Raw genomic sequence first — 23,817 nt, 5'->3', positions numbered from 1 at the left:
CCAACCACCCACCCACTCACCCACTCACTCACCCACTCATCCACTCACCCAACCACTCCAACCATCCACTCACTCACTCACCCGCTCACTCACCCACTCACTCACTCACCCAACCACTCATTCATTCACTCACTCACCCACCCACTCACCCGCTCACTCATTCACTCACCCACCCGCCCACCCGCCCACTCACTCACTCACCCACCCACTCACCCACCCACCCACTCACTCACTCCACCCACCTCACCCATCCACATCACCCACTCACTCACCCACTCACCCACCCACCCACTCACTCACACCACTCACCCACTCACTCACCCACTCACCCAACCACTTCACCCACTCATCCACTCACACAACCACCCACCCACTCACTGCACTCACCCACCCACTCACCTACCAACTCACACAACCACTCTCCCACTCCATTGACCCACCCACTCACTCATACTCTCACTCACATCACCCAACCACTCACCCAACCACTCACCCACTCACACAACCAACCCACCCACTCACTCACTCACCCACTCACTCACATCACCCACTCACTCACTATCTCACCCACCTCACTCACCCACCCACCTCAGCAAACCCACTCACTCACCCACCCACTCACCTACCAACTCACACAACCACTCACCCACTCCATTGACCCATCCACTCCTCATACTCTCACTCACTCACCCAACCACTCACCCACTCACTCCACGTCACCACTACTAACTCACACAACCACTCACCCACTCACTCACCCACTCCATTTACCCACTCACTCACTCACCCACCCACCTCAGCAAACCCACTCACTCACTCACCCACCCACTCACCTACCAACTCACACAACCACTCACCCACTCCATTGACCCACCCACTCACTCATACTCTCACTCACTCACCCAACCACTCACCCAACCACTCACCCACTCACACAACCACCCACCCAATCACTCACTCACCCACTCACTCACCCACTCACTCACTCACCCACCCACCCACCTCAGCAAACCCACTCACTCACTCACCCACCCACTCACCTACCAACTCACACAACCACTCACCCACTCCATTGACCCACCCACTCACTCATACTCTCACTCACCCAACCACCCACCCACTCACCCACTCACTCACCCACTCATCCACTCACCCAACCACTCCAACCATCCACTCACTCACTCACCCGCTCACTCACCCACTCACTCACTCACCCAACCACTCATTCATTCACTCACTCACTCACCCACCCCACTCACCCGCTCACTCATTCACTCACCCACTCACTCACCCACCCACCCACTCACCCCTCACTCACTCACCCACTCACCCACCCACCCACCCACTCACTCACCCCCCACCCCACCCACCACCTCACCCATCCACTCACCCACTCACTCACCCACTCACTCACCCACTCACTCACCCACTCACTCAACCCACTCACTTACCCACTCACCCACCCACTCACTCACTCACTCACTCACTCACCCACCCACCCACTCACTTACCCACTCACCCACTCACTCACCCACTCACTCACCCACTCAACCATTTACCCAACCACTCACCCACCCACCCACTCACCCACTGACTCACTCACACACCCACTCACTCACTCACCTACTCACTCACTCACCCACTCACTCACCCACTTACTCACTCACCCACTCACTCAACCACCCACCCACTCACTCACTCACCCACTCACTCACTCACTCACCCACCCACTCACTCACCTACTCACTCACCCACTCACTCACCCACTCACTCACCCACTCACCCAACCACCCTCCCACCCACTCACTCACTCACCCACTCACTCACCCACTCACTCACTCACCTACCCACTCACCCACCCACTCACCCACTCACTCACCCACTCACTCACCCACCCACTCACTCACTCACTCACTCACCCACCCACTCACTCACTCACTCACCCACTCACGCACCCACTCACCCAACCACCCACTCACTCACTCACCCACTCGCTCACTCACCCAGTCACCCACCCACTCACTCATCCACTCACTCACCCACTCACCCACCCACTCACTCACTCACCCACCCACTCACTCACTCACCCACCCACTCACTCACCCACTCACTCACCCACTCACTCACCTACTCACTCACCCACTCACTCACCCATTCACCCACCCACTCACCCACCCACCTCACCGACCCACTCGCTCACTCACCCACTCACCCACCCACTCACCCCCTCACTCACCACTCACTCACTCACCCATTCACTCACGCACTCACACACTCATCCATTCTCTCACGCACTCACCCACTCACTCCCCACTCACTCACTCACCCACTCACTCACTCACCCACCCACCCACCCACTCACTCACCCACTCACCCACTCACCACTCACTCACCCACTCACTCACCCACCCACCCACTCACTCACTCACCTCACCCACCCACACACACAGTACACACACAGTACACACACACACAGTACACACACACAGAGTACACACACAGTACACACACTACACACAGAGTACACACACAGAGTACACACACAGAGTACACACACAGACTACACACACAGTACACACACTACACACACAGAGTACACACAGAGTACACACACAGAGTACACACACAGACTACACACACAGTACACACACAGAGTACACACACAGTACACACACACAGTACACATACAGTATACACAGTACACACACAGTATACACAGAGTACACACACAGTACACACACAAACCCACACAGTACACACACACACACAGTACACACACACAGTACACACACAGTACACACACACAGAGTACACACACAGAGTACACACACAGTACACACACACAGTACACACACTACACACACAGTACACACACAGAGTACACACACAGTGCACACACACAGAGTACACACACAGTACACAAACTCACACAGTACACACACAGTACACACAGTACACAAACACTAGCAATCTAAAGCAACGCAGTAAATTCAAAGAAGCAATGTTCTAAAGCCAACAGCCGGTCAACTTTAATCTTCGCCAGACACTTCACCACGGCCAATGCGCCAATATACATTCCGCAACATTCAATGCCGCCTTGTGAAATACAAACACAACTCCATTAAATTGTCATGTCCATGCTCATTTCAGATTAAGACCGGTCGCACAAAAGCACCCATTTCAGGAGACAATTTCAAGTCCGACTTAACAGACATGTTTTACTCTCATCCATTAGACTAAAGTAAAAAACTTTCTTTAAAATTATAAACGTCTAAAGTGTTCAACCAAACGCGGTGTGTACCTTGTGTACACACCGTAAAAATTTAAAGAGAATCGCGTATCAATTAACAAAACCCACGTGCAGACTTTTTGGTTCTTCCGGTAAAGTCACGTAGAAGGGAAATAATAAAACATCATAAATTACAATTCTCACCACGTTTCGGCCACAACGCAAGCAGCCGTCCTCAGGTGAAGAACAGGTCTGTCGGAAAGACAGCGTCTGAATGAAACACCACCAGGTTTGGCAGCGTATATTGCTGCCAAGCTTGGTGGTGTTCATTCAGACGCTGTCTTTCCGACAGACCTGTTCTTCACCTGAGGACGGCTGCTTGCCTTGTGCAGGGTCGCAAACGGGTACCCGTACCCGGCCGGGTACCCGGGTATCGGGTAGGGTACGGGTATCGGGTACCCGGTTGCGACCTCTGGTGCAGACCCACTCCTGCCACTTCGCAGATAAAGGGACGGGCTTGGCTAGTCGATACAAAATGCGACAAACACCAAAGACTCTTCAACGTGAACAGGGCAACTTATTAAGAAGTTTCCTCGCTGGAATGGACTGGTCTCTTCGACTGATATCTTCACTTAAAAGCTTTCGTGACTGCAGCAGGGATTCATCTTCTTGGTTCTTTCGGTAAAGTCACGTAGAATGAAAATAATAAAATAATAAAAATAAAACAATAAAATCATTCTCACGACGTTTAGGCCACAACGCAAGCAGCCGTCCTCAGGTGTAGAACAGGTCTGTCGAGAAGACAGCGTCTGAATGTCTTCTCGACAGATCTGTTCTTCACCTGAGGACCGCTGCTTGCGTTGTGGCCGAAACGTCGTGAGAATTGTATTTTATAATGTTTTATTTCTATTATTTTATTATTTCCCTTCTACGTGACTTTACCGAAATAACCAAGAAGATGATATCTTCACGTGCAAAAACACTTCCTCGGACCCATTCCAGAATAGTTTTTAATTGTAAACAGTTTTATACAACCGCCAAATCGTTCCCCTCTGATCCTCAACCTGGGAATCAAGTTGAGTGCTGGGGTTTTGCTGCCTGGGTATCACGTAACACTCCATGTCGGCAATTCAGTTGCATCCTCCACACATTTTGAACCGCTTCTAATGAACGCACGCCCAGCGGCAACTGTTGCATTCATCAAAGGTAACTTTAAACCTAATGTCAAAATAGTTAACGTCAACAAACAAACGAAAACCATCGAACGAGGAGGGACACCAGTTCAATCCCTGGTTGGGGGCCGACCCACCTCCTCATCGTGTCTACAACACCTCCACGTACGAGGCCCGAACGCAAACAGACGGAAACCTCCTCTCAGAGTTCCACGTGGAGACCTGGCGACACTTGGAGGCATTTTGACACCAGCCACCAGCCCCACACGGTGCCATGCTGAGACGCTTGTAGCAAGCCGCACACCTACACCCCCACCCTCCCTCCCTGCCTCCCCTTCCTCCCTCCTCTCCTCCCACCACTCCCTTCCACCCTTCCCTCCCTTCCTCCCTCCCCCCTCCCTCCCACCCCTCTCTACCTCCTCCCCTCCCTCCCTTCCACCCCTCCCTCCCCTCCCTCCCTCACCCACTGCTCGTCCCTCCTGATCCCCCTCCCCCTCCCGAACTGATGATTTGGGGTCCATCTCAGCGTAGTGATCGCAGTCGATCAAACCACTCAGCCCCCCTCCTCCCCCTCTCCCTGCCCCCCCCTGCGCCCCCTCCCTCCCCCCTCCCTCCTCCTCTCTCGACCCCTCCCCCCGCTCTTCCCCGCCCTCCCTCCACCATCCCCCCTCCCCCCGCCCCACCCACCCCTCCCCCCGCCCTCCCTCCCCCTCTCTCCACCCCTCCCTCCGCCCTCCCTCCCCCTCCCCCCGCCGTGCCCCCCCCGCCCCCCGCCGGGTTCAAGGGAGCGTTGGCCCCCCTCTCGAGCTCCCGCCACTCCCCGCCGCTCCCGCCGCCTCCCGAGGGAGCGGTGCAACGCGAAATACTCGCGCTCCCACGCCTCCCTGGCCTCCCGCGCCTGCTCCCTCTGCCTCTCCCTCCTGGACTCCCTCTCCCTCCTCGACTCCCAGTCGCCTCCGCTGAGACGCCCGCCCTGTCTGTCCGGCTGCTGCCGCTGCTGCTGCTGCTGCTGCCGCTGCTGCTGCTGCTGTGGCTGCTGCTGCTGTCGCTGCTGCTGTCGCTGCTGCTGCTGCGGCGGCTGCTGCTGCTGCGGCGGGTGCTGCTGCTGCTCCTGCCCCCTGAGCCCGGCCCAGATGTCCGAGATTCTCCTCTGCATGGCCGGCGGTTGTCGCCGGTGGGATTCTCGCTCGGTCCTCCTGTGACGTCACAGCAAGCGCCACAGTCGTCGTCGTCACCTCTGTGTGGGTCTCTGTGAGTCTCTATGAGTGTGGGTCTCTGTGGGTCTCTGTGGGTCTCTGTGGGTGTGGGTCTCTGTGGGTCTCTGTGGGTGTGGGTCTCTGTGGGTCTCTGTGGGTCTCTATGAGTGTGGGTCTCTGTGGGTCTCTGTGAGTGTGGGTCTCTGTGAATGTGGGTCTCTGTGGGTCTCTGTGGGTGTGGGTCTCTGTGGGTCTCTATGAGTATGGGTCTCTGTGGGTCTCTGTGAGTGTGGGTCTCTATGCGTGTGGGTCTCTGTGGGTCTCTGTGAGTGTGTGTCTCTGTGAGTGTGGGTCTCTGTGGGTGTGGGTCTCTGTGGGTCTCTGTGAGTGTGTGTCTCTGTGAGTGTGGGTCTCTATGAGTATGAGTCTCTGTGGGTCTCCATGAATATAGGTCTCTGTGGGTCTCTATGAGTATGGGTCTCTATGAGTATGGGTCTCTGTGTGTCTTTGTGGGTCTCTATGAGTGTGGGTATCTGTGGGTCTCTATGAGTATGGGTCTCTGTGGGTCTCTATGAGTATGGGTCTCTATGAGTATGGGTCTCTGTGTGTCTTTGTGGGTCTCTATGAGTGTGGGTCTCTGTGGATCTCTATGAGTATGGATCTCTGTGGGTCTCTATGAGTATGGATCTCTGTGGGTCTCTATGAGTGTGGGTCTCTATGAGTGTGGGTATCTGTGGATCTCTATGAGTATGGATCTCTGTGGGTCTCTATGAGTGTGGGTCTCTATGAGTATGGGTCTCTGTGTGTCTCTATGAGTGTGGGTCTCTATGAGTATGGATCTCTGTGGGTCTCTATGAGTGTGGGTATCTGTGGGTCTCTATGAGTATGGGTCTCTGTGTGTCTGTATGAGTGTGGGTCTCTATGAGTATGGGTCTCTGTGACCTATCTCTCTCCCCACTGCTACCGTTATCGTATTCTCTTACTCCTGCTCTCCGCTATTCCGGGCACCATCACTCCAGCTCCCCATCGCTCCAGCTTCCACCAAGACTCCGTCTCTCTGTTACGCTATACAGTGATACCTCGGTTCACGAACTTAATTTGTGAACTGACTCTGGTCGCGAACCGAATTGGTCGTGAACCGAGGCACATTTTCCCACAGGGTTCAATGTAAATCCGGTTAATCCGTTCTGACCTTTTTATTTGGTTTTTGAAGCACAAAAATATTAAACAAATTACAATACACATTAGTACTGTACAGTATAGTAATGTATAAAGAGAGAACACTAACCTTGCTTGAGATGACTTCAGTAAGCACTCAAACGGGTGAACTGTACATTACAGTAAGTACAGTATTGTACAGTACAGTAGTACAGTACTGTATGTGCTAAAAAGCACACCAAAAAGCAAAAAGTCACTGAAAGTGTCTTCACAGTACTCACAGTACTTCTTTCTGTGTCTCTTCTTCTCTCCACGATCTTCCTACAGGAAGTCACGACCACGTGACAGCCTGGAAATAGCATTAAAATGGCCGCGGCTCCTGTTCGTGAACTGGAGCATATTTTTATGAACTTTTCTGTTCGTAAACCGAGTTGTTCGTGAACAGAAGCGTTCGTGAACCGAGGTATCACTGTATTTTTAGATCCACCCCAATCAGTCCCTATTCATTATCTCACCCCCCGATTACCCATCACCCCCCAGGCCCCCAACCCCACGTGACTTTGTTATTGCCGCCTGGGCGACGCCACTCGTTAAGCAATCACCCTCTCGGCCAATCACCGGCCTGTGTCCCCGGTTGCCCATAACAGCTGTCACGTCACTTAACGGGTCTCCTCTCAGCAACAACAACATCGTCCTCAAATACCCGCTACTGTACACTTGCTTGTCTGCCTAGCAACAGACCCACAGAGCGCGTGGCGCGTGTATTTCAGGTCCTACATCTCTATAAAAATTGTGTGTGTATATATAACAGTACTGTTTGTGTGTATAAACTGTATATTACATATCTCTCTATGTGCGTGTCTCTCTCTGTCTCTCTCTGTCTCTCTGTGTCTCTCTCTGTGTCTCTCTGTCTCTCTCTGTCTCTCTGTGTCTCTCTGTGTGTGTCTCTCTCTCTGTGTATCTCTGTGTCTCTCTCTCTGTCTCTCTGTGTATGTCTCTCTGTGTCTCTCTGTCTCTCCGTGTCTCTCTGTGTGCTTGTCTCTCTGTGTCTGTGTCTCTCTGTCTCTCTCTGTCTCTCTGTGTTTCTCTGTGTGTCTCTCTCTCTCTGTCTCTCTCTGTGTCTGTGTCTCTCTCTGTGTGTGTTTCTCTCTGTGTCTCTCTCTCTCTGTGTCTGTCTCTCTCTGTGTGTGTCTCTCTCTGTGTCTCTCTGTGTCTCTCTGTGTGTCTGTCTCTCTCTGTGTGTCTGTCTCTCTCTGTCTCTCTGTGTCTCTCTCTGTACTTGCTCCGGCAGTACATATACTAAAATTGGAACGATACAGAGAAGATTAGCATGGCCCCTGCGCAAGGATGACACGCAAATTCTGTCTCTCTGTCTCTCTCCGCGTCTCTCTGTCTCTCTGTGTGTCTCTCTCTGTGTCTCTCTGTGTGTGTCTCTCTCTCTGTGTCTCTCTGTGCCTGTCTCTGTGTGTGTGTGTCTCTCTGTGTGTGTCTCTCTGTCTGTCTCTCTCTGTCTCTCCGTCTCTCTCTCCGTGTCTCTCACTCGGAGGCGACGACGAGAAGAGCGGTGACGACGACCACGAGGTGGTGACGACGACGACGGCGGCTTGTGATCAGCACGAGGGGGATCATCCCACTGACAGCCACGAGTCACGAGGTCTCCCACGTGGGGGAGGGGCGGGGCTCCTGGCCTCGCTCCGCAACAGGCCCCTCCCTCTTTCTAGAAGACACGCCCTCTTTCTAGAAGCCCATCCCTCTTTCTAGAAGCCACGCCCTCTTTCTAGAAGACACGCCCTCTTTCTAGAAGACACGCCCTCTTTCCTGAAGACACGCCCTCTCTCTAGAAGACACGCCCTCTTTCTAGAAGACACGCCCTCTTTCTAGAAGACACGCCCTCTTTCTAGAAGACACGCCCTCTTTCTAGAAGACACGCCCTCTTTCTAGAAGCCACGCCCTCTTTCTAGAAGCCACGCCCTCTTTCTAGAAGACACGCCCTCTTTCTAGAAGACACGCCCTCTTTCCTGAAGACACGCCCTCTCTCTAGAAGACACGCCCTCTTTCTAGAAGACACGCCCTCTTTCTAGAAGACACGCCCTCTTTCTAGAAGACACGCCCTCTTTCTAGAAGACACGCCCTCTTTCTAGAAGCCCCTCCCTCTTTCTAGAAGCCACGCCCTCTTTCTAGAAGACACGCCCTCTTTCTAGAAGACACGCCCTCTTTCCTGAAGACACGCCCTCTCTCTAGAAGACACGCCCTCTTTCTAGAAGACACGCCCTCTTTCTAGAAGACACGCCCTCTTTCTAGAAGACACGCCCTCTCTCTAGAAGACACGCCCTCTTTCTAGAAGACACGCCCTCTCTCTAGAAGCCCCTCCCTCTTTCTAGAAGACACGCCCTCTTTCTAGAAGACACGCCCTCTTTCTAGAAGCCACGCCCTCTTTCTAGAAGACACGCCCTCGTTCTAGAAGACACGCCCTCTTTCTAGAAGACACGCCCTCTTTCTAGAAGACACGCCCTCTCTCTAGAAGACACGCCCTCTTTCTAGAAGACACGCCTCTTTCTAGAAGACACGCCCTCTTTCTAGAAGACACGCCCTCTCTCTAGAAGACACGCCCTCTTTCTAGAAGACACGCCCTCTCTCTAGAAGACACGCCCTCTTTCTAGAAGACACGCCCTCTTTCTAGAAGACACGCCCTCTCTCTAGAAGACACGCCCTCTTTCTAGAAGACACGCCCTCTTTCTAGAAGACACGCCCTCTTTCTAGAAGACACGCCCTCTCTCTAGAAGACACGCCCTCTTTCTAGAAGACACGCCCTCTCTCTAGAAGACACGCCCTCTTTCTAGAAGACACGCCCTCTCTCTAGAAGCCCCTCCCTCTTTCTAGAAGCCACGCCCTCTTTCTAGAAGACACGCCCTCTTTCCTGAAGACACGCCCTCTCTCTAGAAGACACGCCCTCTTTCTAGAAGACACGCCCTCTTTCTAGAAGACACGCCCTCTTTCTAGAAGACACGCCCTCTCTCTAGAAGACACGCCCTCTTTCTAGAAGACACGCCCTCTTTCTAGAAGCCACGCCCTCTTTCTAGAAGACACGCCCTCGTTCTAGAAGACACGCCCTCTTTCTAGAAGACACGCCCTCTTTCTAGAAGACACGCCCTCTCTCTAGAAGACACGCCCTCTTTCTAGAAGACACGCCCTCTTTCTAGAAGACACGCCCTCTTTCTAGAAGACACGCCCTCTCTCTAGAAGACACGCCCTCTTTCTAGAAGACACGCCCTCTTTCTAGAAGACACGCCCTCTTTCTAGAAGACACTCTTTCTAGAAGCCACGCCCTCTTTCTAGAAGACACTCCCTCTTTCTAGAAGCCACTCCCTCTTTCTAGAAGACACTCCCTCTTTCTAGAAGCCCCTCCCTCTTTCTAGAAGACACGCCCTCTTTCTAGAAGACACGCCCTCTGTCTAGAAGACACGCCCTCTCTCTAGAAGACACGCCCTCTTTCTAGAAGACACGCCCTCTTTCTAGAAGACACGCCCTCTGTCTAGAAGACACGCCCTCTTTCTAGAAGACACGCCCTTTTTCTATAAGACACGCCTTCTTTCTAGAAGACACGCCCTCTTTCTAGAAGACACGCCCTCTTTCTAGAAGACACGCCCTCTTTCTAGAAGCCCCTCCCTCTTTCTAGAAGCCACGCCATCTTTCTAGAAGCCACTCCCTCTTTCTAGAAGACACGCTTCTTTCTAGAAGACACGCCCTCTTTCTAGAAGCCACGCCCTCTTTCTAGAAGCCACGCCCTCTTTCTATAAGACACGCCCTCTTTCTAGAAGACACGCCCTCTCTCTAGAAGACACGCCCTCTCTCTAGAAGACACGCCCTCTTTCTAGAAGACACGCCCTCTTTCTAGAAGCCACTCCCTCTTTCTAGAAGCCCCTCCCTCTTTCTAGAAGACACGCCCTCTTTCTAGAAGACACGCCCTCTTTCTAGAAGCCACTCCCTCTTTCTGGAAGACACGCCCTCTTTCTAGAAGACACGCCCTCTCTCTAGAAGACACGCCCTCTCTCTAGAAGCCCCTCCCTCTTTCTATAAGACACGCCCTCTGTCTAGAAGACACGCCCTCTCTCTAGAAGACACGCCCTCTCTCTAGAAGCCACGCCCTCTTTCTAGAAGACACGCCCTCGTTCTAGAAGACACGCCCTCTTTCTAGAAGACACGCCCTCTTTCTAGAAGCCACGCCCTCTTTCTAGAAGACACTCTTTCTAGAAGCCACGCCCTCTTTCTAGAAGACACTCCCTCTTTCTAGAAGCCCCTCCCTCTCTCTAGAAGCCACGGCCTCTTTCTAGAAGACACGCCCTCTTTCTAGAAGACACGCCCTCTCTCTAGAAGCCACGCCCTCTTTCTAGAAGACACGCCCTCTTTCTAGAAGACACGCCCTCTCTCTAGAAGCCACGCCCTCTTTCTAGAAGACACGCCCTCTTTCTAGAAGCCACTCCCTCTTTGTAGAAGACACGCCCTCTTTCTAGAAGACACGCCCTCTTTCTATAAGACACGCCTTCTTTCTAGAAGACACGCCCTCTTTCTAGAAGACACGCCCTCTTTCTAGAAGACACGCCCTCTTTCTAGAAGACACGCCCTCTGTCTAGAAGACACGCCCTCTTTCTAGAAGACACGCCCTCTTTCTATAAGACACGCCTTCTTTCTAGAAGACACGCCCTCTTTCTAGAAGACACGCCCTCTTTCTAGAAGACACGCCCTCTTTCTAGAAGCCCCTCCCTCTTTCTAGAAGCCACGCCATCTTTCTAGAAGCCACTCCCTCTTTCTAGAAGACACGCCTTCTTTCTAGAAGACACGCCCTCTTTCTAGAAGCCACGCCCTCTTTCTAGAAGCCACGCCCTCTTTCTATAAAACACGCCCTCTTTCTAGAAGACACGCCCTCTCTCTAGAAGACACGCCCTCTCTCTAGAAGACACGCCCTCTTTCTAGAAGACACGCCCTCTTTCTAGAAGACACGCCCTCTCTCTAGAAGACACGCCCTCTTTCTAGAAGACACGCCCTCTTTCTAGAAGCCACTCCCTCTTTCTGGAAGACACGCCCTCTTTCTAGAAGACACGCCCTCTTTCTAGAAGACACGCCCTCTTTCTAGAAGACACGCCCTCTCTCTAGAAGACACGCCCTCTTTCTAGAAGACACGCCCTCTTTCTAGAAGCCACTCCCTCTTTCTGGAAGACACGCCCTCTTTCTAGAAGACACGCCCTCTCTCTAGAAGACACGCCCTCTCTCTAGAAGCCACGCCCTCTTTCTAGAAGACACGCCCTCTCTCTAGAAGACACGTCCCTCTTTCTAGAAGACACGCCCTCTTTCTATAAGACACGCCCTCTGTCTAGAAGACACGCCCTCTCTCTAGAAGACACGCCCTCTCTCTAGAAGCCACGCCCTCTTTCTAGAAGACACGCCCTCGTTCTAGAAGACACGCCCTCTTTCTAGAAGCCACGCCCTCTTTCTAGAAGACACTCTTTCTAGAAGCCACGCCCTCTTTCTAGAAGACACTCCCTCTTTCTAGAAGCCCCTCCCTCTTTCTAGAAGCCACGCCCTCTTTCTAGAAGACACGCCCTCTTTCTAGAAGACACGCCCTCTCTAGAAGACACGCCCTCTTTCTAGAAGACACGCCCTCTTTCTAGAAGACACGCCCTCTTTCTAGAAGACATGCCCTCTTTCTAGAAGACACGCCCTCTTTCTAGAAGACACGTCCTCTTTCTATAAGACACGCCCTCTTTCTAGAAGACACGCCCTCTTTCTAGAAGACACGCCCTCTTTCTAGAAGACACGCCCTCTTTCTAGAAGCCACGCCCTCTTTCTAGAAGACACGCCCTCTTTCTAGAAGACACGCCCTCTTTCTAAAAGACACGCCCTCTTTCTAGAAGACACGCCCTCTTTCTATAAGACACGCCCTCTTTCTAGAAGACACGCCCTCTTTCTAGAAGACACGCCCTCTTTCTAGAAGACACGCCCTCTTTCTAGAAGACACGCCCTCTTTCTAGAAGACACGCCCTCTTTCTATAAGACACGCCCTCTTTCTAGAAGACACGCCCTCTTTCTAGAAGACACGCCCTCTTTCTATAAGACACGCCTCTTTCTAGAAGACACGCCCTCTTTCTAGAAGACACGCCCTCTTTCTAGAAGACACGCCCTCTTTCTATAAGACACGCCCTCTTTCTAGAAGACACGCCCTCTTTCTAGAAGACACGCCCTCTTTCTATAAGACACGCCCTCTTTCTAGAAGACACTCCCTCTTTATAGAAGCCACGCCCTCTTTCTAGAAGACACGCCCTCTTTCTAGAAGCCCCTCCCTCTTTCTAGAAGCCACGCCATCTTTCTAGAAGCCACTCCCTCTTTCTAGAAGACACGCCTTCTTTCTAGAAGACACGCCCTCTTTCTAGAAGCCACGCCCTCTTTCTAGAAGCCACGCCCTCTTTCTATAAGACACGCCCTCTTTCTAGAAGACACGCCCTCTTTCTGGAAGACACGCCCTCTTTATAGAAGACACGCCCTCTTTCTAGAAGCCACTCCCTCTTTCTAGAAGCCCCTCCCTCTTTCTAGAAGCCACTCCCTCTTTCTAGAAGCCCCTCCCTCTTTCTAGAAGACACGCCCTCTTTCTAGAAGACACTGCCCTCTTTCTAGAAGACACGCCCTCTTTCTAGAAGACACGCCCTCTTTCTATAAGACACGCCCTCTTTCTAGAAGACACGCCCTCTTTCTAGAAGACACGCCGTCTTTCTAGAAGACTCGCCCTCTTTCTAGAAGCTCCTCCCTCTTTCTAGAAGACACGAACGCCCTTCCCGATGGGGCTATGATAATGTTTATGGTTGTGTTTATTTCTTAGGAAAGTCACAACACAGGCAGTCCTCTACTTACGACGGAGATGCGTTACGACGACCCCGTCGTAAGCCGAAAATACCGTAAGTCGAAGATGGCCTATAGCCTACCCAGGAGTCTTAAAGGACGGTGATAATTTAGCAAAACAAAGCAATTTACAGTAGCGTACTGTATAAACTATATACCGTGTGTATTTATTAATTGCAATACTGTATTGCACAGTGAAATGTAAAGTAAAAAACAAGGAAAATTCTTAGCCTACCTATATGAACTGAAATTTAATAGAAAGTTTTAGCAGGAAACAATCCTATCTGCTACAGAAACTTTTAACATGCATTGAACGTATCGTATCGTGGTAACCCTAAAATTAAATCGCTAAAGCTACGTATCATAGTGTAGTGTATAGTGTAATGCATAGTGTAGTGTATAGTGTAGTGTAGAGTAGTGTAGTGTAGTGTATAGTAGTGTATAGTGTAGTGTATAATGACGTGTATAGTGTAGTGTAATAATGTAGTGTATAGTGTAGTGTAATAGTGTAGTGTATAGTGTAGAGTATTGTGTAGTGTATAGTGTAGTGTATAGTGTAGTATATAGTGTAGTGTATACATGCATTGAACGTATCGTAACGTATCATATTGTACTGTGTACTCACCAATATTCTGTCCGTCGTCTGCACACGTGAACGATGTTAGGTTGTTGATGGCAATTTTGTCGAATCGCCATCGTAAGATCAAAATGTCGTAAGTCGGACCCCATCGTAACTCGGGGTCTACCTGTACATGTATCCATGTCGTTGGGGTTTTATTTTCGCCCTACGTAGCCAACCGTCATCATTATTATCAGAGGCGCGAGATGAGTTCTCAAGGTTACGGGGGGAGGCTTCATATTTTCCGAGGGTTCTGTGTTGGGAAGTTTGGATAATGAAGTTGTAAAATAGAATACGGCACAAGTGCAGACAAATAATATGCTTCGTTCACATGTATGTGATTTGTATTGGAACAGAAGCCACTGGCAAGTCACGGCAATACGAGGAACACAGCAGAGGGCAGTGCAGCCAAACACATTGTAATGTGCTCCAGACGCAGTAGTAGCACTAGTGTAGAGGTATTACGTAGAGGGGTGTAGCAAGCCGTTACGTTGGGGTGTCTACATCAACGTCCGTGCGTGGGGTGTCTACATCAACATCCGCATACAGCCCCGCCCCTCGGGGGGGGGGGGCAGTTGGGTATATAAGGCGGTGCGCGAGAGAGCTCGGGGAGTCGATGGAGCAGAAGAGCCGGTGAAGAGTGAAGAGCAGCGAGCTCACCACTCACTCACTCAGTCACTCACTCAGTCACTCACTCAGTCACTCACTCACTCACCACTCACTCAGTCACTCACTCACTCAGTCACTCACTCAGTCACTCAGTTACTCACCACTCACTCACTCACTCAGTCACTCACTCAGTCACTCACTCAGTCACTCACTCACTCAGTCACTCAGTCACTCACTCAGTCACTCACTCACTCAGTCGCTCAGTCACTCAGTTGCTCACCACTCACTCACTTACTCAGTCACTCACTCACTCAGTCACTCACTCACTCAGTCACTCACTCACTCAGTCACTCACCACTCACTCACTCAGTCACTCACTCACTCAGTCGCCCAGTCACTCACTCAGTCACTCACTTGCTCACCACTCACTCACCATACAGGTTACTCACCACTCACGCACTCACCCACCCACTCAGCCACCCACTCACCTACACACTCACCTACTCACTCACCTACTAAGAGTACCAGCTAGCTAGCCTAGCCCTGGGACTACTACCCTGACTCGCTGCTCTTGTAAGAGCCGGGCAGGGCAAGCCAGGGGCGACCTCAGAGCAGCAGCGAGGTCTTCTGTGTCCTTGTGAGGGCCAGACTCGTGTGGCTGAGGGTCGGACCTGAGCCGAAGCTGGGCCAGGTGAGTTAGCCTCCTCTACTAGGATGGTCTGGGTTAGAGGGGTGTAGTAGGAGCTGACGGGGAAACGTTAGCTGAGGGACACTGCCTCGGATAGAACCGGGTGAAGGGGCCGATTCCTCTTCTTCGAGTGTTAGAGTCGTTACTCTGCTGTGTTGGATTTAATTGTAATGAATACGTGTTGTCAACGTCTCCTGCTCTACTTACGCCATTACACTTGTATGCGTCTATGCTCCCACCCGCACTGACCAGCTTGCTGAGCTGTGGTCAAATCACCTTGACAACCCACACGACGAGTTGTGTGGGGGGGCAGGGGGCTCACCCAGCAGTGGATTTATAGAAAGGTCCACCACGCTTGGTTGTTCAACATGGAAAGTCGTGCTGCAGTGAGGCGCAACCAGCGAGATGATAATTGGTTTTTTACCCTTTTATCTGGCAACAAAACTGACACCTTGAGGGCATTCATTATCAGAGTTATGTTTTTTGTTTGCATTATGACTGCAGGCATTGTGGTCTATGCAAACATGACTCATCGTAAAAACGGTGTCAGTTTTGTTGCCAGATAAAAGGGTAAAAAAACAATTATCATATTTTTTTTTTACTGGCAAATGAGGTACCAATGGTGTAAACCAGCGAGATGTTAACTGCCTTTCCAGGTATACAGGGTACCTGTATACCTGGACTTTGCGTGCCTCTCTCTCTCCCCGTGGTCGTATGGATTTTTCTCCGGCTCCTCCGGGTTTGTCCCCTCCACGTGTAAGAATCGACATCAACGCGCGTTCAGTGTCGGTCTTCTGCTCTAAATGTCCACGCGATGAGCAACTCCGTTGAGCATTATTTGTGGGCAGTTTGCTTCTGAGAAAGAGCGAAATAGCCCAGTTGGTCTCACCTCATCATATAAGAAGATGAATCCCTGCAGTCACGAAAGTTTTAAATCGAAATTGCAAATTTCGTTACTGCAGCTCCATGCTATTAACATTCCTTCCCTTTATTAATGCTAACCCTACTCCCTCCCTTTGATGCTGCTAATCCTGCATAATGCACGGGCATAATATGACTTTGAAACCCCCCGCCCACCTCCTACGTATTCCACAAGTAGTGACTAATCCCATATCTGCATTTCCCAAACATATGCTAAATTACTCTTGATATGCAAATTTCTTTGTCAAGGCGCTCTTCCCCCTCCAACCCAAGCTTAAATATACGCTCCAAGCCTGGTGGTGTTTCATTCAGACGCTGTCTTTTCGACAGACCTGTTTTTCACCTGAGGACGGCTGCTTGCGTTATGGCCGAAACGTCGTGAGAATTATTTTAATGTTTTATATTTATTATTTTATTATTTCCCTTCTACGTGACTTTACCGAAAGAATCAAGAAGAAGACTGTAAAGCAGTCTCATTAAACCTTCACGTGTAAACATCAAGGAAGTTTGAAGCAAGCGGTCATCTGGTTTGCAACGGTGTTTTGTTATTTTTCCTCTTTGGGGAGTAAGCATTGCTGAATACTTTCACGTCACTACATTCACAATTGCACACAGGGTCTCTAACACACTATAGCTCGGAGCTAATGGGTTGAATTGAAATCGTTTTTTGTTGAAAATTAAAATGCTTGTTTTCTCATATGCAATGTTTAAATTATGAAGGAGATCACACTTATCATTGAGAAACCAGGAGAGCAGTGGAGGAATTACGGGCACATGAAAAGATGTTACAGCCAATTGGCATTCTTACATGAACAAAAAATGTTCCCGCTGGAAATTGCATCGGGGTCGGGATCGAACCCGCAACCTCATGCGTACCAGGCGCGGTAGTCAACGTCTAGCCACCGTGACACAGATGGGTAAGTTGCGTGGAACTTGCTTTAGCGGTGCTCACAACAATTGGAAAAGCACCGGGCGGATAAAACGGTGGAATAACTAAACGTGGCGATGTTTACGGGAAAGGTGGTTCTGCAGAGAGGATGGAGATAGCGTTGCGATTGACGTATCTAGTTTACAAATCGCGCTTTACGCTCTTGACGCCCTAAAAACTTTGAAGCATGAAGAATTCTTACTTGAAATCGGCGTCCCCCCCCCCCTTTCAACTCATCAATAAATCAAATCAATGAAAGTGATGTCACCGTCTCATCTACCAGCGGTGGGCGTCGATAGACGATGCGACTGTTTTATTTCTTGAAACACGACACAACAATTTACGGAACAGTAAATATATTTTTTTTATTAGAAAACTAATTTGTCACCTCGAGCTGCTCAGCGGGGCGACGCCCCAACTCCCCCGTAGTGGGGACCAACCGCGACTTGCAGGCAGCGGCGGTGGCCCCGAGGAGCTGGTTATAAAAAGAGCCTCTACTCGGCGCACAACTCAGACGCGTAGAGACGTGGGAACAGCAGCAGCAGCAGCGGTAACAGCATCATCCAGCAGCAGTGGAGAGAGCAGCTGACCAGGGACCGTGTAAGTCGTCGGCCCTGCCTCCACTAGGGGCTGTGTGCTCCGTATAACGTCGATTCAAGAGCACGAAGAGATGATGTAATGCAGCGATACCCGCAATTGCCCCTACAGGCCGCCAGGTGTCACCCTGTCACTACACGAATTAAGAGATCAAAGAGGAGGCACGTGAACGACAAACAATTACGGGAAAGACACAGATCGTCGGGGAAAAAATTTACCCGTAAAAACTACGTTTTTCACTATAAATCCTTTATATGCGTGGCGGCTAGTGTCCTCTCGTCCTCTAGCTTGAGATGGCTGCCACCTATGGGTCAGATGATTGCATGCCACCATTAAGCAATTGGTAATTGAATATAATTTATTTTTCCCTAAAAAGTGTAAAATTTTGGAAAAATGTTTTCACGAAAATAAATTGTCACGCACAACGAGTCTGTGTGCAAAATGTCAGCTCGATTGGATCACGGGAAGTGGGTTAAAAACTACCGAAAGATTTGCACGGTCGTAAGCACGCAAGCAAGTGAACTTAATAGAAAAGGATTAAAAAAATCTAAAGTGTTAAAACCGACAGGGGAGCGAGCGGTGAACGCCGTGAGAAAACCCTCAACGAGACACGAGAGACAAACGTCGAGATCCCGAGCGGAGGAGGCCGTGCCAGCGAACACGACTAAGACGCAGTGGGAGGAGGTGGTGGAAGAATCGGCGGCGGCGTCATCGACGTTGAAAAGTCGCCGCGGCGTGTGGAGGCCACCGCCACCGCGGACGAGAAACTGTGCGGGGGGAGAGGAGGCAGAGCGAGGTGACGGTGAAACACCCGTCACCGTAACGGTGAAACACCCGTCACCGTGACGGTGAAACACCCGTCACCGGGCAGAGGCCTCGTTGGGGCCGTGAGAAGTGCCAAAGTGATCTTCTTGGTTCTTTCGGTAAAGTCACGTAGAAGGGAAATAATAAAATAATAAAAATAAAACATAATAAAATAATTCTCACGACGTTTCGGCCACAACGCAAGCAGCCGTCCTCAGGTGAAGAACAGGTCTGTCGAGGCGACAGCATCTGAGGACGGCTGCTTGCGTTGTGGCCGAAACGTCGTGAGAATTATTTTATTATGTTTTATTTTATTATTCTATTACTTCTATTCTACGTGACTTTACCGAAAGAACCAAGAAGATGAATCCCTGCAGTCACGAAAGCTTTACATCGAAAGGCCAAAGTGGCCGTGACGTTTGTACCGCTCGCCTCTCGTTCTGTGTTTCTATTTTACCGGGAAAGGCCCCTGCCGGAGCTGCTGTTCGACGCTTTTTTCGGAAGCGTCCCGGCCACCGCAAACGACGGCTCGACAAAGCGGTTAGTGCCATCATCAACATCATCACGTCTCCCCAGTGCTAGCGATGTTCACTACACACCACACCGGGTACTCATTTGAGGCCGAGTCGACCTAGGAGAGGCCCAGGACCAGTTCAGAAAATCGTCAGGAAGAGGGGCCTCTGGCACAATATTATTCAATACAATTTTCATTCGTGATTTTGTCGTGATTAATCGAAGGTGGAGGGGTGACCAGCCCCTCGTACCCATCCAGAGCCCCCATTTAGCCGCTGTGGTGGTTACAAACGCCATGAAGGGAAAGGCCAATTTAAATTGGCCCTCCCCCCACGGCACTGCCCACCACAGCGTTCCAGTCCGGCACCACGAGGAGGTAGGGGGTTGTTCTTTTGCTTCCCACACAACAACAACAACAACCGCCATTGGCCACTAAGTGGCGGTGACGTCACCACGATGTTTGTGCCAGGCCATGTGCACCTTGAGGCCACGTGAAGTGTCGAACGCCCGCTGGCAGGAGGTCACGGGGCAGACCCAGGTGCCTACGGGTCGACTAACTGAGATGACCGAGATGACTGGCTGATGCACCACCTGTGCCCCCTACTGTGCCAACTTGCTGTGCTTTAGCCACCCGGCGCTCACACACACGGACGCACGCACACACAGACACACGCACACACGCACGCACAGACACACGCACAGACACACAGACACACGCACAGACACACGCACACATGCACACACGCACACATAGACACACGCACACAGACACACGCACACACGCACACACGCACACACACACAGACACACACACAGACACACAGACACGCACACACACACAGACACACACACACAGACACACACACAGACACACACACACAGACACACAGACACACACAGACGCACCTGTAGTGCGGCGCGTCGGTGACGGCGGTGACGAGCTGGGTGAACGAGGGCCTGCAGGAGCTCTCCGCGTGCCAGCAGCTCAGCATGAGGCGACGGAGACACATGGGGCATCCCATGGGACGTGGCAGTCGCCAGCCACCTTCCACTGCCTCCAGCACCTGGGGGCACACAGAGACCCATAGACTACTCATAGAGACCCACAGACTCACCACACAGAGACCCACAGACTCACCACACAGAGACCCACAGACTCACCACACAGAGACCCACATAATCACCACACAGAGACCCATAGACTCACCACACAGAGACCCACAGACTCACCACACAGAGACCCACAGACCCGCCACACAGAGACCCACAGACTCACCACACAGAGACCCACAGACTCACCACACAGAGACCCGCAGACTCACCACACAGAGACCCACAGACCCGCCACACAGAGACCCACAGACTCACCACACAGAGACCCACAGACTCACCACACAGAGACCCACAGACTCACACAGAGACCCACAGACTCACCACACAGAGACCCACAGACTCACACTACAGGGCTGCTGGTGCTGAACTCACGTCCCGGTTGCTCATGTCCCAGTATGGCCGCTCGCCGTGTGTCATCACCTCCCACATGACGACGCCGTAGCTCCACACGTCGCTTGCCGACGTGAACCTGAGCTGGGAAATCGCCTCCGGGGCGGTCCAGCGGATGGGGATCTTCCCCCCCTGGGGACATTCACAATTTGATTTCGCCCTCGGCTTTCGCGGCCGATGTCGTCAGTACACGGCGAAGGGTTTGGTATTAGGTTTTGACCCTTTCAACTGGTACAAAACTGACACCTTTATACAAGGCATCATGTTTGCAATAACCACAACACAAGCAGTCAAAATGCAAACAAAAAGAAACAACTCTGGTAATGATATGCACTGTCCTCGAAGCTGATTGGTCCACACCCGAGACAGCTTATCTTAGAGTCTAGTCTCCATTGGTGTTGGACCAGATTGCTCCTTTACCAGTGGCAAAATAAATTATTAGGTTTTTACCCTTTCAACTGGTACAAAACTGACACCTTTCTCCACCCACCTTTACCCGGGTGGTGTACACCGCCTCGGAGTGGTCGTCCGGCAGAAGCATCCGCGAGAGTCCGAAGTCGGACACCTTGCACGTGAGCTCGCCGCTGACGAGCACGTTGCGGGCGGCCAGGTCCCGGTGCACGTAGCCCACGCGGGACAGGTGCCGCATGCCGCACGCCACATCCCGCAGCATTCCCACCAGCTGGGGCAACAGCAAGTGGCCCTTCTTCTTCTACGCCGTGGTCCAGGCCAGAGGGGGGGAGGGTGAGGAGGGAGAGGGGGGGGCAAGAGAGGGGAGAGGGAGGAGAGGGAAGAGGGAGGGTAGGAGAGGGGGGAGAGGGAGGAGGGGAGGGGGAGGAGGGGGGAGAGGGGGAGAGGGGGGAGAGTGGAGGGGGAGAGGAGGGAGAGGGGGGAGTAGAGGGAGAGGGGGAGAGGGGGGAGAGGGGGAAGAGGAGGGAGAGGGGGAGAGGGGGGAGGGGGAGAGGGAGGAGGAGAGGGTAGGAGAGGGGGAGGGAGAGGGGGGTTGGGAACAGGGGCGAGGAGGGGGAGAGGGGGAGAGGGGGGAGGAGAGGAGGGAGAGGGAGGAGAGGGAGGAGGAGAGGGGGGAGAGGAGGGAGGGGAGGAGAGAGGGGGGAGAGGGAGGGGGGAGGGGAGGAGAAGAGAGGGGGGAGAAGGAAGGAAGAGGAGGGAGGGGGGGAGGAGGCGATGAGGAGCAGGCGCCTGGGTGACGTTGCTGCTGGTGCGGCCGTCTGGAACGCTCTTCCAGGAGCTGCGAGGTGCTTTTACGTCATCGTTATCGTCACCGTCGAGTTTGACAAACTAATTTGTTTAGAACTGCCGCTTGTTGTGTTTGGTTTGCCCCCCCCCCCAGCGCCAGTTGGCTACGTAAGGTGCAAAGGAAGTTTGATGCACACGCGTGCAGTCATCACCGCAAGCGGAGCCCCGGTTAGTAGGAACTATGGCACACAACACAACAACACAACAACACAACAACACAACAACAACACAACAACAACAACACAACAACAACAACACAACAACGCCACCGTTTGCTCTCCATGTGTGGACAGTTACAGACACAACTGCTGAGTGTTGTGAGGCTGCAACGCACCGATGATCGCACCACTTGGCATTGCCACTTCTACCCTGAGGAACACATCCATGGAATGGTTTTCCATGAATTCGGTGATGATCATGACGGGTTTACCTTCGTCGAGAGGGCAAGAAAAGCAGACGTTAGCAATCCACGCAAAGCATTCACGACTAATACCGCAACATCATCACAGGGTCACGTACGCACCTTGTATTGCTGCCAAGATGCATCGCTGTGTTTTCATAAACACGAACTTTCAGAGGTACGAACAAACCTGTTCGTACGTCCGGTTGCCCGTTCTGAACCGAGAGTTGTAAGTTCAACCACCACACGCAATAGATGGTGGTGGTGGCATCTACATCTGCAGAACGTGAAAACCCAGTAGTGTAATGTGCAGTGTGTATAGTGTAGTGTGTAGTGTATAGTGTGTATAGTAGTGTAGTGTATAGTAGTGTATAGTGTAGTGTATAGTGTAGTGTATAGTGTAATAGTGTAGTGTATAGTGTAGTGTATAGTAGTGTATAGTGTAGTTTAGTAGTGAAGTGTATAGTAGTGTATGTGTGTATAGTGTAGTGTATAGTGTAGTGTATAGTAGTGTAGTGTATAGTGTAGTGTAGTAGTGGTGTATAGTGTAGTGTATAGTGTAGTATAGTGTAGTGTATAGTATGTATATGTAGTGTATAGTGTAGTGTATAGTGTTGTATAGTGTAGTGTATAGTAGTGTATAGTGTAGTGTATAGTAGTGTATAGTGTAGTGTATAGTGTAGTGTATAGTGTAGTGTATAGTGTATGTATAGTAGTGTATAGTGTAGTGTATAGGTAGTGTATAGTTGGAGAGCAAATCCACAACATTTCCCATCCGAGTGCGGTGACGTTTCACCGGTGATCACGACAACGGGCTTCACCAGCCGCACAGCCAGCGACGTAACAGACTCGCCTGTGACTTTGTTTAAACTGCGTAGAAGGGACGTTCTCTGCAGCAGCTCACTCTTGGTGACGACGCCCTCCAGGCGGACGATGTTGCGATGGTCGAACTGGCCCATGACGCTCGCCTCGCACAGGAAGTCTTGCTGCTGCTGCTCGTCGGATCTGCCCTTCAGCGTCTTGACGGCCACGCTCACCGTCGCTGCCCCTCCGCTGCTGCCCTCATGCTTCAGGTATCCGATGCGCACCTTGCCAAACTCTCCTGCGGGCCAAGGGGTCAAAGGCAGTGGGTAGCACAAAGTTCAAAAAAGTTCAAAGTTCATGTATTAGGTAGAGCCCGCGTGTTTATGTAGGATGCAGCCCCGACGCATTGCGAGGCTGGTGGTGCAGCGACAGAGTCAATCACGCCCGGCCGTCTTTGTCTCTCCCCCCCCCCCAGCGCTGATGGATCTGTACACACTGCACCAATCAGTGCTCACTTGTCAGGCTGGGTTG

At 51.6% G+C, this 23,817-nt stretch overlaps 1 protein-coding gene and 1 non-coding gene across 2 annotated transcripts; one reads left to right on the top strand and one right to left on the bottom strand.

Annotated features, from left to right (window-relative positions):
* The first annotated feature begins 8,030 nt into the window (after positions 1-8,030).
* LOC133361829 (U6 spliceosomal RNA) lies at positions 8,031-8,132 on the top strand. Its single transcript, XR_009757423.1, has one exon. It is a non-coding gene; the product is annotated as a U6 spliceosomal RNA (small nuclear RNA).
* A 10,537-nt stretch (positions 8,133-18,669) lies between these two features.
* LOC133361824 (ephrin type-A receptor 4a-like) lies at positions 18,670-23,584 on the bottom strand (the record flags this gene model as incomplete). The annotated part of the gene is made up of 6 exons (XM_061580815.1): positions 18,670-18,772; positions 20,229-20,386; positions 20,808-20,957; positions 21,322-21,537; positions 22,451-22,512; positions 23,387-23,584. Coding segments are annotated over 6 exons (887 nt in total), but the record flags the coding sequence as incomplete, so codon positions are not given.
* Positions 23,585-23,817: the final 233 nt, after the last annotated feature.

This window comes from Lethenteron reissneri, unplaced genomic scaffold, assembly GCF_015708825.2.
Source record: "Lethenteron reissneri isolate LAM-NWPU_2019-01 unplaced genomic scaffold, ASM1570882v1 scaffold_1247, whole genome shotgun sequence".
Classification (NCBI taxonomy): domain Eukaryota; kingdom Metazoa; phylum Chordata; class Hyperoartia; order Petromyzontiformes; family Petromyzontidae; genus Lethenteron; species Lethenteron reissneri.
This window is presented reverse-complemented; position numbering and strand designations above follow the sequence as displayed.